Raw genomic sequence first — 16,768 nt, 5'->3', positions numbered from 1 at the left:
TTATTTTGGCTGTGGTCTAATGGACGTATGTCTGCACAAAATATTTCCTAACTTCAACTTGAAATAATATTTGTAAATCAATATCTGCTTTAGAATTTAGTACTCCATTATTTTAACTTCAACTCAACATAGAGAATTGCAAGTGAAATACATATCCAAATAAAAAAGTTTTTACCACCTGCTTGATTAATCAATATTTAGAAGTTGGGCAGGGACCAATAAATAAACCCACTTTTAAGTAGATCGTGAAGACCGCACAGACAAAACATTGGGCCTAATGAGGAAGCAGTCGGGGGCCTTGTAATACTAAAGCCCATTGATGACTTGCTGAAGACGAAGGAATAATCAATCAGTTAATTATTCCCTCTTTCTTCAATTGAATCTTCTTCTCCAAAACAACCCTAGCTCCATCTCACACACACACACACACACATCGAATCACTATGACGAAGCAACAAGCTAACTGGTCTCCTTATGACAACAATGGCGGGTAACCTTTCATAAATTAATACTACTTTCTTTCATTTGTTGATGTCGGTGCTTATGTCCTTTTGGTACGATTTTACAGAACGTGTGTGGCAGTAGCTGGAGCAGATTACTGTGTAATTGCAGCAGATACTCGCATGTCCACTGGTTACAACATTCTTACTCGTGATTACTCCAAGATCATTAAACTGTATGTTCCTTTTTTTGTTTGTTTCAATTGACTTGTTTTTCTGTTCCGTTTAGCTGGTTAATATGATGTAGTACGCTAATAACACCTGATATAAAGTTGTATATACTTGATCGGTAATCATTGAAATTGGTAACTGGGAGCCTAGTTAGATTGGAATTTTCGGTAGAATGTTGACATCTACCCCATGTGTAATATTCGTAATAGTGGGGAACAGTAGCGTACATAGCAATCGGAGTGGCACGTGGTGAACACGTTATTGGAACCTACAGGATTTCTTGGTTATAAACAAGTGCTGTTATCAAATTATTCACATAATTTCTGTTTTCATATCAAAACGATGAGTTAAACTATTATATAGTATTTAAATTGGTCGGTTTGATGACATTGGGCTTCAGGTCAGGTTATTCGTCTTTTCAATTTTAATTAGACAAATCGATCGAATGGAAAAATATAATAACTATGACAACTTGGCGCATGATGTTTTTGTTCTGACCGGAGAGGAAGATATTTGAACTATAAAATTTATGATAATTTAACTTTTTATATTAAGCAAAGAGGAAAAAATAAAAGCAAGTCAAGAGGAATTAAGGAAAAGAAGGAAAAAAAAAAAAAGAGGCAACTGATATAAATGGGTTCCTAAATTTGTGGAGTAATCTCATTCATTAAGATAAATTCATTTTAAAATATAAAATATATAACTGATACTAACCGATAATGGGTTCCTAAATTTGTGGGAATTTACCGTGTATGCGTGCTGCTGTGCGTTATTTAGTGCAGCAAGCAAAAAATTTTGTTAAAAATGTTGTTGGTGAAGCTCAAACCCTCACCACTGAGGGAGGCAGCCTTTGCTCTTTGCCACTGGCACCGAGTCGTCATATGTTACTCCAGGTGGCAATCAGATTATTCATATTATTTTATACTAGTGTATACATATATACCTAGCGTTTTCACCGAAGCTAGCGGGTGGCGTGGCATCCCCCGGGGCTTAATAGATCCGCCCCTGAATAGACTATAGAGAACCATCATAATTCAAGCCATAACTATTGACTTAGCATGTTAAAAAGAGAAGAAGAGAACTAATCTCATTGAGTTGATGCCAGACAACCAAAGGGGAGGGAGACAATCAAATTTCAGTTGCCTATATGTGTCTCTGCCTTGGGAGGAAGAAAGTATGACAATGAATGAGATACGTGTAAATTGTATTATGAGAGAATGAATGAGCTGCGTATGGATACATGTAATCTTCACCTTATGTCATGATAGTAATTGGTTTCTCTCCTTTTATCTTTACACACAAACCTTTTTCTAACATATCAGCATTGTATGTTAACTATATGACTATGTAGAGCGGATAAATGTGTGATGGCGTCTTCAGGATTTCAGGCTGATGTGAGAGCTTTGCAAAAGGTTTTGGCATCAAGGCATCTGGTAATATGCTAAAAAAAAAATTTATCCTTTATTTCTTCAGACAGTTCGCTACGGAGCATGTAAGATGTTGTTGTATCTTTAACCCGCAAGGGTGGCTCAGTTGGTTGAGCATAGGGCTTCCATAATTGAGTTCTCAAGTTCAAAAACCCCTACCTGCAACAGCAGGGAATTTGCCTTCTGGGTCGAGCTCGTTGCAAGGGGCTTGCCTAGTGCGGGTTATCTCTTCTGTGTAGTTTGCGGGCTATTGCACAGGAGCGGGGTTTACCCTGTGCGCACCTAAAGGGTAGCAGCTGCGGGTTCCCTTGTCATTAAAAAAAAAAAAAAAAAAAAAAATGTTGTATCTTTGTTGAGTGTGCTTCACTTATTTGTGCAATATGATCTTATGAGCTTGTTGAGAACCAAAGGTTGATTGTTAGGTGCATTATGTGCTTGATTTATTTGGAAAAAAAAGTGAATAAGCATTATGTGGTAGAGAGACGGAAACAGTGACCATGGTCTGCTCCATAAGCTTTAAAATTCTTTAGCCAGAGGTTTAAGCTCCTTTTCTTTTCTTTCAATTAGGAAAAACATGACCCGAAATTATTGAATCCAACAAACTATGCAAGTAGCACACAGACGATAGAATAAGATAAGATCCTTTGAAATGGTTTGGTCATGTTTTATGTAGATCTGTCTGTTGGTGTAAAAAACCACGGTGATCGAAGGTATTAAAAAAGAAAGAGATAGACCTAAAATCGCAAAGAAGGAAATTGTCTCAAAGGATCTATAATCTCTAACAATATAAGCAGATTTGGCCACACACAAAAAAAAGCAGAACATAAATCGAAGCAAAAGATCATATTGACGACGCCAATATTATGGCTTATTTATGGTGCTATGCTTTGAGATTTAGAGATTTGTATATCAGTATGAAATGTAGAGAATTTGTAGAGTTAGAGAACCCTGATGTTTTGAATATTGGTATGAAATTTTCCAAATAAAGCAAAATGGATAATGAGGATTCATATGCCTATCCCGACTAGTACAGGATTGAGACCTTGTTGTTGTTGGGGGTGATTTACCTTCTTCTTTTTTATTTTTAAGTGGAAGTTTCGGATTGGAATGAAGAGGATACTGTATAAGGGACAATATTCCCATGTTATAGACTATATTATTAGTTTTCTTTTAAATATTTCTTTATTTCGTTACTTTTCATTTTCGTCTATTTTTATGGCTTTTATTATAACTCTACTAATGTAGAAATTTTGTATTTAAAAACAAAAAACACTATTAAAGGTATAAATTTAGCATTCCGTGCCTAAATATTAATTTTTTCTATGATATGAATTCAGTTGATTACTTATTAATTTATTATAGCTTATTTGATATGTTTAAGCCATTTTTTTTTTGTCTTTGAAATTTTTATCCACCTTTTATTCTCCCTGCACCAAGTGTGAGATACAAGTGTTACAATTCCATGGAACTGATCAAAAAGAAAGTATTACAGTTGTATGGATAATTGGTAAAATTTATGTTTGGTTTGCAAACTGGAAAAAGTAGGACAATAGATCATGGACTTGTTTGGGGTTGCATCTGATGTTTTGTTATGCAGGTCATAGACAGGTTGTTAAATAATTTAGATGCTAAGTTCTAACATAGAGCACTAATTTTACTCTTCTTGTTTCATTATATTTTGATTTCCTAAGAAAACAAATATCGATCCTCACCTTACATGTTTTATACTTCTGACACTGTCTGGTAAACTACTGTCAACTCTTTTATTATTTATTGTGCCAAGTCAAACTTGGTTATCCAGTCCAGGAAATAGCATGTTTATACTATCCCTAATGGGTCTAAGATATAGAATGATGTCTGAAATGCTAATCTGTAGTTCTTTTATCATGAATCATGTGCTCTCTAAAGTTTAGCATTTACATTCTTAATAAGATATAGGATAATGATCTTCTGATGTTATTATACTGAAATAGATCTACCAGCACCAGCACAACAAGCAGATGAGTTGTCCAGCTATGGGTCAGCTTCTTTCAAACACACTATACTACAAACGATTCTTCCCCTACTATTCATTCAATGTTTTAGGTGGCCTTGACAATGAAGGTAATAGGTTATCGGTGGAAATGCTGTCTGGTTTGTTTGTAGCCTTTGCTGGTAAAGAAGCTTATACAATTTCGTGCAAAAACCTTGTAGGAAAGGGGTGTGTCTTCACATATGATGCTGTTGGATCATATGAGAGGGTTGGTTACAGCTCTCAAGGTTCTGGTTCAACTCTGATCATGCCTTTCCTGGATAATCAACTGAAGTCTCCTAGCCCTCTCTTGCTGCCTGCCAAGGTTTGCTTCATACTTCATCTGTTCAAATTTTGCCACATAAGCATTTGGGATTGACCTCAAAATGAGGGGAAATTATGAACATGCTCTCTTGCTCACGAAGTTCCCATGACCCCTGCAGGATGCTGTTACTCCACTTTCTGAATCAGAAGCCATTGATTTAGTTAAGACATGCTTTGCGTCGGCAACAGAAAGGGATATATACACTGTAAGTCATTTCTGTGATGCATTTTAGGCAATATGTTTTAGAATTAAAGTTCTTTGGGTTCTTGGACCTTTGGTTTATAAGAGCGAGATAAAATTGTCTCTCCCTTTTTCACGCCCTCCAAACTCTACTTTTGCCTTTGTTTTACATACTTAATGAATACCCACCATTTGTGAGCTGAAATGTTGAGGTGGTGTTTTCCTATGTACTTAAGTTGATGGGAGAAACTCTGTTTTAGATGATCAGAAATAAACTTTTACTATATTTCTGAATGTTTTGCTCTCGTATTGCAGGGTGACAAGCTGGAGATAGTAGTATTAAATGCTGATGGCATTCGTAGGGAAGAAATGGATCTGAGGAAAGACTGATTTCTTGTGCTCCGTTCCTTAGTTTCTTATTCGATTATGAAAGATTGGCTGTTTAAACTTATTGTAATGAAGTGAATTTCGTAATGATGAAAAGATTGCAGTTTAAACTAATTTAATTTGAAAAAGAAAGTATATAAGTGACTTAGAGGGGTTGTTGGGAGATTCATTGTCAGGTCATGACCGTGGAGTGTCCTTGAGAAACTCTCTGTAGGGCTTTCTTCCAAGTTGATTTTATGTATTTGATAAGCTTTCATTAGAAAGGAAACCTGTTGGGATCAGAACGGTACTTCTGTTTCTTCTTAAAAATTATGAAAGGTTCTTAATGTAATCACCATCATCTGACATTTGGCCAACGTCTCTTTCAAAATGATGCTGCTGTATTGAAACGAGTGTCTGGACTCTGATTGCAACGTAGGCTTAATGGGGCTCTCTTTTGTTTTGAAACTGGTTGCTTGCACGTAAATGACAAGTTTTAGGGGCTGGTTGGTTCGGATAATCTTTTATTCTGTCCACTAATTTTGGCCGGAAAAAAGCAGTTAATACTTTCTTTATTAAAACAGTAATAACCTTTCTTCAAATTTTGAGTGAAGTTGTTGCCTCAGCAGCTGAGAGAAGCTATAGTTTGGCCATAAATAATACTCCCTCCATCTCAATTTAAATGTCTTAATTTGATTAGACACGGATATTAAAAAATAAAGGGAGATTTTTTAATCATATGGTACTAAATTAAAGATGTGTAGAATCTTTTAAATCTTATGATCTTAAATTTGCCATGTAAAATGTTGGAATTGAAAATTTTACTAACTAGGCGTTTGGCCATGAAAATTAAATATTTTTCACTTTATTTGGTATTTTCGAGTTGCGTTTGGTTATAGTTTTTGCAAAGAATATTTGATTGTTTGAATGTATTGAAAGTGAAAAAAAGTAAAAAATAAGTTTTGGTTGTTTTCCACATTTCAAATACAATTTCAAGCTGTATTTGGAATTTTTATGGCCAAACATCATAAAGTAAAAAAAGTGAAAAAATATTTCACAAAAAAGTGAATAATTCTCATGGACAAACGGGCTCTAAATATAGAAAGATGTATTCTTTTTTGAAACAGGTTAAAAAAATAAGACACTTAAATTGAGAAGTATTTCAGTATTTGCAAGTATAGGCTTGGCCATGTTTCCTTTCAGAACTACTTCTTTTCTTTTCTCTTCCCTATCTCATCTACTTCACTGAAATAATGTCGGCTGAGCATAGAATAGTATGTTCAGACAATCACTGGTAAATCTTTAAAAATTTATACGAGGATCATTTTGAGTGAAATAACAGTTTTTGGCTGCAAATTTTCGACTTTTTTTTACTATAGGTAATATTTAAATATAACTGCAACTTTTAGAAAATACTGTATCTTTTATTTTTAACTTTAATACTCTGTTTTTTTGTTGCAGTGAAAGTATTATCCCAAATGTGTAATATGTTCTCCATAGAATGGACCTTTTCTTCTAAGTAACCTTTCTACTGAGTATTGATGGCTTTCTGGACCTTTTCTTGTAAAAGTAACCTTTCTACTGATGGCTTTCTTTTGGCATATTGCTTCTTCGTGATGTCTAAATTACATTACCAGAAAAGAGAGATGAGCTGGAATAAGGCTTGGATTGAGACACAAAATGATCTTTATCCACAAATAGCACTATTTTAGGCCCACACCTATTCTCATCAAAGCAGTGATTCTACTTAAGTGCAACTTTTATGGGAAAAAGGGATTGAAGCGTGGGACTTATCTCATTTAAAAACTTAATTGTTAGAGAGATTCTAACAACATATTTTATTTATTTAATTATATTTTTAACATGATTTCTCATATGCTAATCTGATTTTTTTTTTTTTCATAGGCCAAACATGAGGAAACCGTTTTGATAATGGGCATGAGCCAAACATGAGGAATCCTTTTTGATGATTGGCGCGGTGAGATTCTATCTAACACCACTGGTTATTCCGTCATTATATTGAAGTGTGTAACAATCTCACCTAAAAAAATTAGGAGAAAGAACGCGTGTGCCTTTTCAAATCAAAATAATTACCCGTCCATTCTCCCATTACTTTCGTACCCCCAGGAAAATCAAAATTATTTACCCGAGATGCCCCCAAAATTATGATACCAACATGGTATATAAATATACTGAGATGGTATAATGAAAACTATTTTAGTCCTTTTCTTAGTCCTCCATGATACCATCATGGTATGTAATATACTGAGATAGTGTTATGGATGATTATGTCCATTTATTCAAAAAAAAACACTTTTCTCGAAAAAAACTTTTATGGTACTATCGTGTTATATACATATATTGTGATGATATCATAGAAGACTGCTTCAGTCCTTTAATTAAACACTTCTTAGGACAATGGTATCATTGTGGTATATAGATGTACTGAGATGATATCATGGAGGATTGTTTCAATTCTTTTCTTAATCCTCCATGATACCATCATGATATATAAATATATTGCGATGGTATCACAGAGGAAGGAGTTTGGACGAGGAGGTATGTCGGGTAAATATTTTCGACCAGCTAAGGTAGAAGCGAAATTACTTTAGGAGAGGCATGAGACGGGTAAATATTTTATATTTTATGGATATTTGATTTTGTTTTCCCAAGAAAATTATAGTTTGACCTCATTTGGATCAAGACTCCACTTGAATTTTCACTTGAATGGAAAAAAGAAGGCTTAATATATATGCAGCCTCTCGAACTTGTCCCTTTTTTATTTTGATACCTTAACTAAGTGTTGTTGCTATTGAACCCCTAAACTAGTCCTCAAATGTGTCTATCAAACACAATCTGACTTACATAGTATTTTATCTTCAATGTTGCAACATGCTAATATATATTCTAATTAATTATGCTATCTTTTAGCTAAGATTAGCAGCAATTGACAGGGAAAAAAAGAGTAAGCTCTTAATTAAGCTAGCAGTGGAAGAGCAGAACTAGTAGAAACCGACACATCCATGACCTAAAAAATAACTTACCACACGTCTAAAATATTATTTCACCTTCATTACCACAATTTAATTTTTGCTTATAACAAAATTCAGATCTAGAGGGTTTGATAGACATATTTGAGGATGAGTTTAGGGGTTCAATAGGAACAACACTTAGCTGAAATGTCAAAATAAAAAAAATAAAAAGACAAATTTAGGTGGCTGCATATGCATTAATGGTGTTTTTTAATATGCATAGTCTTTTTCGTCATACCTTTCTCATGAATATATATATATATATATATATATATATATATTACTATTTAAAGCACGATAATGGATTTCTGCGTGTCCCGACGTGGACCACTTCAGGTTCCTTTTTATAGAAACTTTAGAGCTTAAAAAATGGGACTAGGACAAGTGTCATCCTCAAACACTATAAAGTACTTCGTTTAATATATCGAACGGTGGTTTTACTTACCAGCACACCTATACTTCCCCCACCCCCTGCTCTCATTCTGAGGTCCCTTATTATTTACTCATGTAAATTTTTTTGTCCTTTCCATATGTGCATGAGTACAAGTGGCTGGTTAAGAATTCTAATTTTAGTTGGTCTCCGAAATTAGTCAAAACTAGTCTTTTGACTAGTTTCAACCCAAAACAAACTTGGTTTTGGTCCTTTTTTTTTTCTTTTTTTTTTTTTTTTTCAAAAGTTTACTGATATTTTCTTTTCCAAAATCCACACCAAGTTGGTTTATAACTTGGCACTCCTTGTAGAAAAGATCCCTTCTAGTAGGAAAAAAAAAAAAAAGAAAGTAGTATAAATAGTTCATGTAGCAAAGCTCGTGTAAGTATTGGAAAGTTCTCTGCTTTTGCTAAGTAGTGAAAAAAAAAAAATTGTGGAAAGATGATGAGTCTCTCAGGAATGCCTTCAGCCTCTTCAATATTCCAGGCTTATGCCTCAATGTCTGCTTCAATTACTATTTTTAAGACAATGCTGAATCAAATGGTTCCTCATCAAGTCCAGCAATATATTGTATTCAAAATACGTAGCTATTTTCGTCCAAATTCATCAGACGACGTTACTTTAGTTATCGACGAAAGAGATGGCATGGGCATCAACGAAGTCTACAACGCTGCTGAAACCTATTTGTCAACCCGAATCAGCCCTGAAATTCAACGTTTCAAGATCAGCAAAAGACCTAAAGACACAAACGTGAATGTTAAATTCGGTAATTGTGGGAAAATTTCTGATTCTTTCGAAGGGATTGAATTGGTATGGAAGTTTGTTCAGGAACCTGGCAAAAACACAATTTCCAGATTTCGTGATGGTGATGGTGATGGTGGTGGTAGTTGTGAGAAACGTTATTTTGAGCTCAGCTTTTACAAGGAACACAAGGACAAGATCTTGAATTGCTACATCCCTCTTGTAATTAACAAAGCCAAAGACGTGTGCAATAACAAAAAAGTTGTCAAGTTGCATGCCCTAAACAGTAGTCATAGTTATAATCCTTCAACTTGGGATTCCGTGAACCTTGAGCACCCTTCAACTTTTGATACAATAGCATTAGAACCATCACTCAAAAAAACCATAATAGAGGATCTTGATAGGTTTTTAAAGAGGAAAGAGTTTTATAGGAGAGTTGGAAAAGCTTGGAAAAGAGGGTACTTATTGTATGGACCACCAGGGACAGGGAAATCAAGCTTGATTGCAGCAATTGCTAATTATTTAAAATTTGATATTTATGATTTAGAGTTCTCTAATATAAAACGCGATTCGGATTTGAGAAGGTTGTTGCTGAGCACCAAGAATAGGTCTATACTTGTCATTGAAGACATTGATTGCGGTGTAGAGTTGCCTGATAGAACTGAAAATGGCACAATTTACTCTACAAATGATCGTTCACGAGATTCTGAGGTACAAATTTCTTCGTTTTAATTTTCCTTCTGCTTCATTTTTTTAAATATCCCCGGGAAACTGCACTTAAGTATATTTCATCTTAGGAAAAGATTTGTACTGTAATTACTTTGAATGTCAATTTGGTCTAATTATCAGGGATATAGGTGCAGTTCACATGGAAAAAGATTAATACTAGTATGTATGAATGTGTAGGAGCGTGAGTTTAAAATTGCCTTCCTTTTTTTGTCTGAATTTAGATGTAGATTTATGAAGCTCTTTGAAGTTAAATTTACATATTTGATATCTAGGAAAATATTATAAATCACAATAATTAGTAATTTAAAAATCAATATAATGTCAAAATAAGTGATAAAGAAAATCTCTCTCTTTGAATAGTAATGTTGTCATATATAAAATGAAAACAAAAGGAGTAATTACCAGGCAGATGAAGATTTTAGTAATATCATTACTGGCTTATTAGGGAGGCTTTTGAGGAAATATATTTAGGGGAAAATTTAATGTATAACTTATGGGTTCATCGGAACACTATAACTTTGGTTCAAACTTTATATACGCATTCGAAAAGTTTATTGAAGTATACAAATAATAGATTTCGAACCTAGTAAATTAAATGCACCTTGGCACACGTAGAATTCCAAACTGAATTCCATCAAATTCAATCCGATTCCGTATATAATCCCTCGCTTGTGTGGATCTTTTTTTCCCTCTTTTTGTGCAGCTTACACTTAGTGGATTATTGAACTTTATAGACGGGCTATGGTCGAGTTGTGGAGACGAAAGAGTTATCATATTTACCACAAATCACAAAGAGAGGCTTGATCCAGCTCTGTTGCGACCTGGACGAATGGACATGCACATTCACATGTCCTACTTAACCAGTGAAAGCTTTAAGGTGTTGGCAACTAATTATCTGGAAATAAGTGATCCAAATTATAGGGGTTTTAAAGAAGTACAAGAGTTGATTGAAGGTGTACAAATCACCCCTGCAGAGGTTGCTGAGCAATTTATGAAAAGTGAAGATCCTGATGTTTGCATTGAAGGTCTTGTTAAATTTCTCAAGCGAAAAAGGATCAGTAACAATGAGGAATCAGAGGAGACCAGGGATGATAATACTACTCATGATGCGGCACAACTTCCTCAAATGACCGTGGAGTGTCCTTGAGAAACTCTCTGTAGGACTTTCTTCTCCAAAGTGGATTTTATGTAGTACACAGTATTTGTTTTGAATCCAGTCACTGTCATTTGGGCGGCCAACGTCTCTTTCAAAATGATGCTATCTGTGCAAGTGCATTGAATCGCGTGTCTGGACGCTGATTGCACATAGGCTTAGTGGGGTTCTCTCTTGTTTGGAACTGCTTGCTTGCATTTAAATGACAAGTTTTAAGGATCTGATTAGTTAGGACAATCTTTTTATTCTTTCCACTAATTTTGGTCGGAAGAAAGCATTTAATACTTTATCTTTTAAATTAGTAATGACCTTTCTTCAGATTTTGACTGACTAGTCTCTCTGAACGTGCGTTGTACGTTTATCTCATATCATTATTATTTTTTTTATATTGCAAAATGTTGAATTTTTCATACGCATTACTTCAACAATATTTGCTTGAGTTATAAAGGCATTTAGACATACATTATTTCCTAAATAAGTGTTTGCTTTATTAATTCATTTATTATTTCAATTTTCAAATGGAAATCTTTTAAGTTCTAGTTTTTGTTTGAATATCTCAAGTGAAGTACTGTTTTACTCATAATAGTCCAACTTTTTCTCCAATTGAAATTCATGTCAAACGCAATTAAACTTCTTTACAGCATCAACTTATCTCCAAACATTACTTTTTCAAATTTTCAACCAATTGTTCTCCAAACAAAATCATTTGAAATAGATATGTAATATCGATATTGTAATTAACAATTATAAAATAAGTTTTTCCTAATTTGTTGGTTAAAATTATATATATTTTAAAATGTTAAAAGATATAACACTTATTGTGTGCATTTCAAAGTATTAGGAGTGCTATTGTTTATGAAAGAAAGGACTAAGTACGGAAAAAAGGGAACTGACTCAATTATGACAACAGTTAACTCCAAATTCTCCTTAACTTCGCTTTTTTTTTCCCTTTTTGTGTCTCACTATCTTTTTTTTTTTTTTGGTGATTTTTATAGCCATGAGCAAAATATTACTCCCAATATTTCATCAATCTTGGAAAAGAAATAAGAGAACTTTTTAAAATGTGAACCTTTCAGTATCATACAATAACAAAAAAATAAAAAAGAACTCATAAAATTGTCAAGAAATGAATTATTCAAAATTTTTGTGCCTAAGGACTAAGAACTTAGTTTTCAAGACTAAAATATTGTCAATTCAAAATCAAACTACCTCACTCTCCCTTCAAATTGTAATACATAATACTTACATAATTCTTCAAGAGAACCTTTAAAGTTATTTATCAAATTGATAAAAGTATTTTACCTCGAATTGTACTGCCTCTTTCAAACCAAAATAGTAGTGATCAGTTGATAATCTTATCAATATGCTATTGTTAAACAGAATTCGTATTTTCACCACTACTTGCATATACACCGTTATTGAATAGGTTGTTTAAAAAAATTAGGCAATGAATTTTAAAGAAATTATATATTGAAGATAGTAATTTCCTCTCATTATGCAAATGGTTTACTGAAATTTGATAGACACAATGGCTACTAAAAAAAATTAAAGTTGCAATTTTTTTTTTCCTAACACAAGAACTTAACCCAATGAAGAAATTTAGAATTAGAGCTTAAGAATAAATGTGAACGTACCACATTTGAAAAGTTATTTTGCTAGTTCGAAGGAGCATAACCCTTCAAATCAAGGCATAAGGTTTATTTATAATAGTTTTAGGTATTTTTGTAAGTATTATTAGCAAATATAAATTGTAAATATTATTAATAGGTTTATCTTTTTGATTTTTGATTTTCTACTTTTAATGTAAATAATCAATTAGAAATAGATAACACAAAAGGATATAGTCAGAAAAATGAAGGAATGAAATTAAATATTACCAAAGACAAAATCTGACCATAAATTACACGAATAAAAGCTATGAAAAGAAAATGGCTGAGGAAAAAGGATAACGGTTTGGCGAAAGAAGATTGAAGTTCGATAAAAGAAAGAAAAAAAGCTGAAAAATGTGATAGAGTGCCAAACAGGGAGTATATCACTACATTCCCTTTATTTAAACTTGTACAATAAACACAATAAAAGAGGATTGTGTAAAGCTCCTTAGCATGTTTTTCCAAAAGAAAAAATGGAGGACAAAAATGATACCTATCGAAGTGTCCGTTGATATTCTTATTCTAATTCTTTTCTATTTTGAGTGCAATTTCTAATGCAGTTGCGTTAATTTCAGTCTAACAAATTGATGCAACTAAATGGTGGCAACTATCTAGAAAGACGAAAATAGGCGTATGTCTCTATTTGTGGTTTTTGAAAGTTAAGATATTTACATGGCAAATAATAAGAATGGTATTTAAGTAATTTAACTTTTAAACTGAGCCATAGAATTAAATTGTGCATACAAGAAAATAATGATTGTTACTTTATTTATCTAACTCAATAAAGAAAAGAATTATGTACCATAGAAGTCATTAATAATCTCTATTAATATATTCAACTTAAAATTTATTCGAATTTGATAATTTCATTACTTCAATTTCAGAAGTAATCAAGCTTATTCCTTTTTACTTCCGGCAAAAACATGTAACCCTTAAAGATTATAAACCGATTTTTTCTGTAAAGCTATTTATTGTTTATTGTTAAGTACACAAACAAAATTAACTACTCAGAAAATATGTCGTCTTTTTCAAACGACAAAAAATAAATTGTTTTATATGTTTAATCTATTTAAAAAATACTATAGGATCTGTCTCCAACATATCAATAAAAAATAAATCACTATCAAAAGTGAAATCCAGCCTCTACAATTGATTAATCTACTTTTTCTTCCTTTTGGAAAGGCACACGACTATGCATCCTATTTTTATGTAAGAGCTTGTGATTATATATTGTATTATTTAATTGTGGTGTTGTTAATTAATGATTATCACATAATCCATTGCTTGTGCTTTATAATTACAAAAATTCTTCTACGGTAAATATTACTCCATCCGTTTGTAAATGTTTGTCTGGTTTTGATTTAGGACGGAGTTTAAGAAAGTATAGAAGACTTTGGAATCTTTTAGTTGTTAACTAAAGATATGTAGAATATATCAAAATGTCTTTTAATATTGTATTCTTAATATGCCATGTGAAAAGTTGGAAATAAAGAGTCGTAAAAAAGGAAAGAGACATTTTTTCAAGTGGATTAAAAAGAAAAGTAAGACAAACATTATGAAACGGAGAGAGTATGACAAAGATATAATGCACTATTAATGAAGGTTTCTTGATCACGAGAGTTTGATTATTTTCTAAAGTTTGTAACTTTTCCATTACTTGTTTTCGAGTTTGTTTATTTTCATTCCTAAATAAATTTAACACAATGATAAGTTTGCCCTGTATTCCTTCACGTGAAGAATTTTTTTTTTTTTTTAAATAAACGGAAAATCATACCCGCATCTCTTTTTTAATCCAAATAGACTAAGAACAAAACTACATCAGAAGTTTATTATGATGGTAGTAATCTATGGATACTAAATTTGATGGTAGTAATCTATGGATACTAAATTAAACCAACATATATATGCAAGGAGAAAAAACCTAGAAACACACTTTAGCATATATTAAATAATATAAAGTTCTTCCACTTGTCACACACAAAAAGCGATAATAATAATAATAATTAGAAAAAAAAGTTATTACCTGTCTACTAAACATATTCAGTCCTTGCATTTCTGAAACAACATTGGGGCAACATAACCATTCATATAATGTATCTGTACGTTAATTTTTCTAGTGTGCTGGTGTTAATAAACTAAATGCTTTTATGGATGATTTTGTAGAAAAATATTGAAAAATGAGAAGTGATAATTTGTTTCCTTTGTTCTGAGAAGTTAAAATTTGGAAGTTGAAAGTGCAAGAGAGGGGGGGGGGGGGGGGGTGAATTGTTAAAATTTTCGGCTCTGTTAGTCGTAGGTCAAGACGATAGTCGACTACCTCTTTCGATGAATATTTAGGCAAGTGCGTAAAATAAATGACACATATAATTTATCTTGGTTCGGATTCAATGTGAATCCAGTCCGATCCCAGGTTGCAAGGGTGATCTCTGCTCTTTTATAAGGTTTGGTACAATGGAGTTTTGAATGAAGTTCCTACGTCTACACTCAAAACACTCTTATTCTTTTTGATACAAAGCCTCACAAACTATGACTCTCCTTTCTCTCTTATTACACTATGAATCACACGGATCGACAATGTTTGTTTGAAAGTAAAGCGAGCAATGGAGGTAATGAGACAATTGCATAATCCTTCGTTTGTGAGGCGGCCGTTTATATAGCTTTAGGCACTTCACGCAGAGAGTTCAACCCAAGGGATTTGATCCTTGGAAATGGAATCAGAGATCCTATTTCCAAGAATAAGACTGAGCTGTTGCTGCTTTCCTTGTGCGTTGAGGCAGCAGCAGATTTCTTACACCTCATGAGATATGCCTTTGATATTTTTCCTTCTTGAAATGATTTGATCTTTCTTGAAATAATTCCTCTTTAAAAACTTGTCTGCTTTCCTCGCGCGTTGAGGCGCAGAGATTTCTTACACCTCGAGATATGCCTTTGATATTTTTCCTTCTTGAAATGATTTGATGCGCTTGAGAGTTACAGTGGTTGCCTAACCACGTTTGGGCTGGAAGCCATATGTCGAGTGAGCCCGACTCGTTGGGGCTACTACAGTGGGCTTCCAAGTTGTTGGCTGTTTTGTGGGCTCACATATATTCCTTATGTGATTTAATTTCTATACCGCACAAGTAAAATTGTCATCATAAAAACTTGACACTAACAATCTCCCCGCTTTTTGAGGATGACAATTTTGGACAAAGTGTAGTCAACTTCCATGTAACGGATGCTCATTGTTAGAATAGGTGGAGGCTCCCCCGACTAGTTGACTAGTCCTTATAGGCTCCACCGAGCTTATTGTCATTCTCCCCCTTTGGCATCACTCAAAAACAACACAACAATAAAAGCAGAGGCAAAGAACCATCAAATAAACAACACAACAAACAGGCAAAACCAAGGGACAAATAGCAAATAACATAAGGCAATTAACAGTACTGCCAAGCATAAGGACCACAAAAAACATTGTTTAAACAGTTAAAAAAAACTAAAAACTATTCTTGACGACGGAAGACTGGACGACGAAGAAAGTAGGCTAATGTATTCACAATAGCATCCTTCATTTCCGTCAGCGGTGTAGTAAGACGTTCGAGCATAGCAGACAACACTAGCTTGAAGCTTGGTGGACGGTTGATCGCTTCCTTAATAACCGCATCCGGCGTAGCCTTAGCTTAGAGACATCGACTGTTTCTCTAGTCACATCACGAATCTTCTCCACTTGAAATAACGTGGATGCCATTAAGTCTTTAATGGACTCAATTTTTTCATCCATAGCGAAAAGTTTGGCGAGAAGTTCTTCATAACATTCGGAGGAGGACAACGGGGGATCGATTTTTTCCGCTTTGGTAGAGGGACCAAGTTGAGAGGCCTCGCGGACATCTTTTAACAACCAGAATCATCGCTCAAAACATATCCCATGCTACCGAACGCCCGAGAGTTGTAGCATTGCTTGATCGAGTGATGGGATAGTCAACCAAGTCGATTTTGTGGACCTCTGGGATCCGGAGATAAGCATACCATATGGGAGACTAGAGGGATTGGAAGCGCACTCAATCATATAATTGATAAC

At 33.7% G+C, this 16,768-nt stretch overlaps 2 protein-coding genes across 2 annotated transcripts; both read left to right on the top strand.

The window, feature by feature from the left end:
* The first annotated feature begins 328 nt into the window (after nt 1-328).
* LOC132046526 (proteasome subunit beta type-1-like) lies at nt 329-5,357 on the top strand. The gene is made up of 7 exons (XM_059437177.1): nt 329-490; nt 569-676; nt 2,023-2,104; nt 4,072-4,201; nt 4,292-4,434; nt 4,553-4,639; nt 4,930-5,357. The coding sequence occupies exons 1-7, from the start codon at nt 444-446 to the stop codon at nt 5,002-5,004; spliced, it is 672 nt and encodes a 223-aa protein (XP_059293160.1). The 5' UTR covers nt 329-443; the 3' UTR covers nt 5,005-5,357.
* A 3,194-nt stretch (nt 5,358-8,551) lies between these two features.
* Nucleotides 8,552-11,352, top strand: LOC132046525 (AAA-ATPase At5g17760-like). The gene is made up of 2 exons (XM_059437176.1): nt 8,552-9,894; nt 10,616-11,352. The coding sequence occupies exons 1-2, from the start codon at nt 8,884-8,886 to the stop codon at nt 11,057-11,059; spliced, it is 1,455 nt and encodes a 484-aa protein (XP_059293159.1). The 5' UTR covers nt 8,552-8,883; the 3' UTR covers nt 11,060-11,352.
* The last annotated feature ends 5,416 nt before the right edge of the window (nt 11,353-16,768 follow it).

The sequence above is a fragment of the Lycium ferocissimum genome, chromosome 2 (genome assembly GCF_029784015.1).
Source record: "Lycium ferocissimum isolate CSIRO_LF1 chromosome 2, AGI_CSIRO_Lferr_CH_V1, whole genome shotgun sequence".
In the NCBI taxonomy this organism is placed as follows: Eukaryota; Viridiplantae; Streptophyta; class Magnoliopsida; order Solanales; family Solanaceae; genus Lycium; species Lycium ferocissimum.
This window is presented reverse-complemented; position numbering and strand designations above follow the sequence as displayed.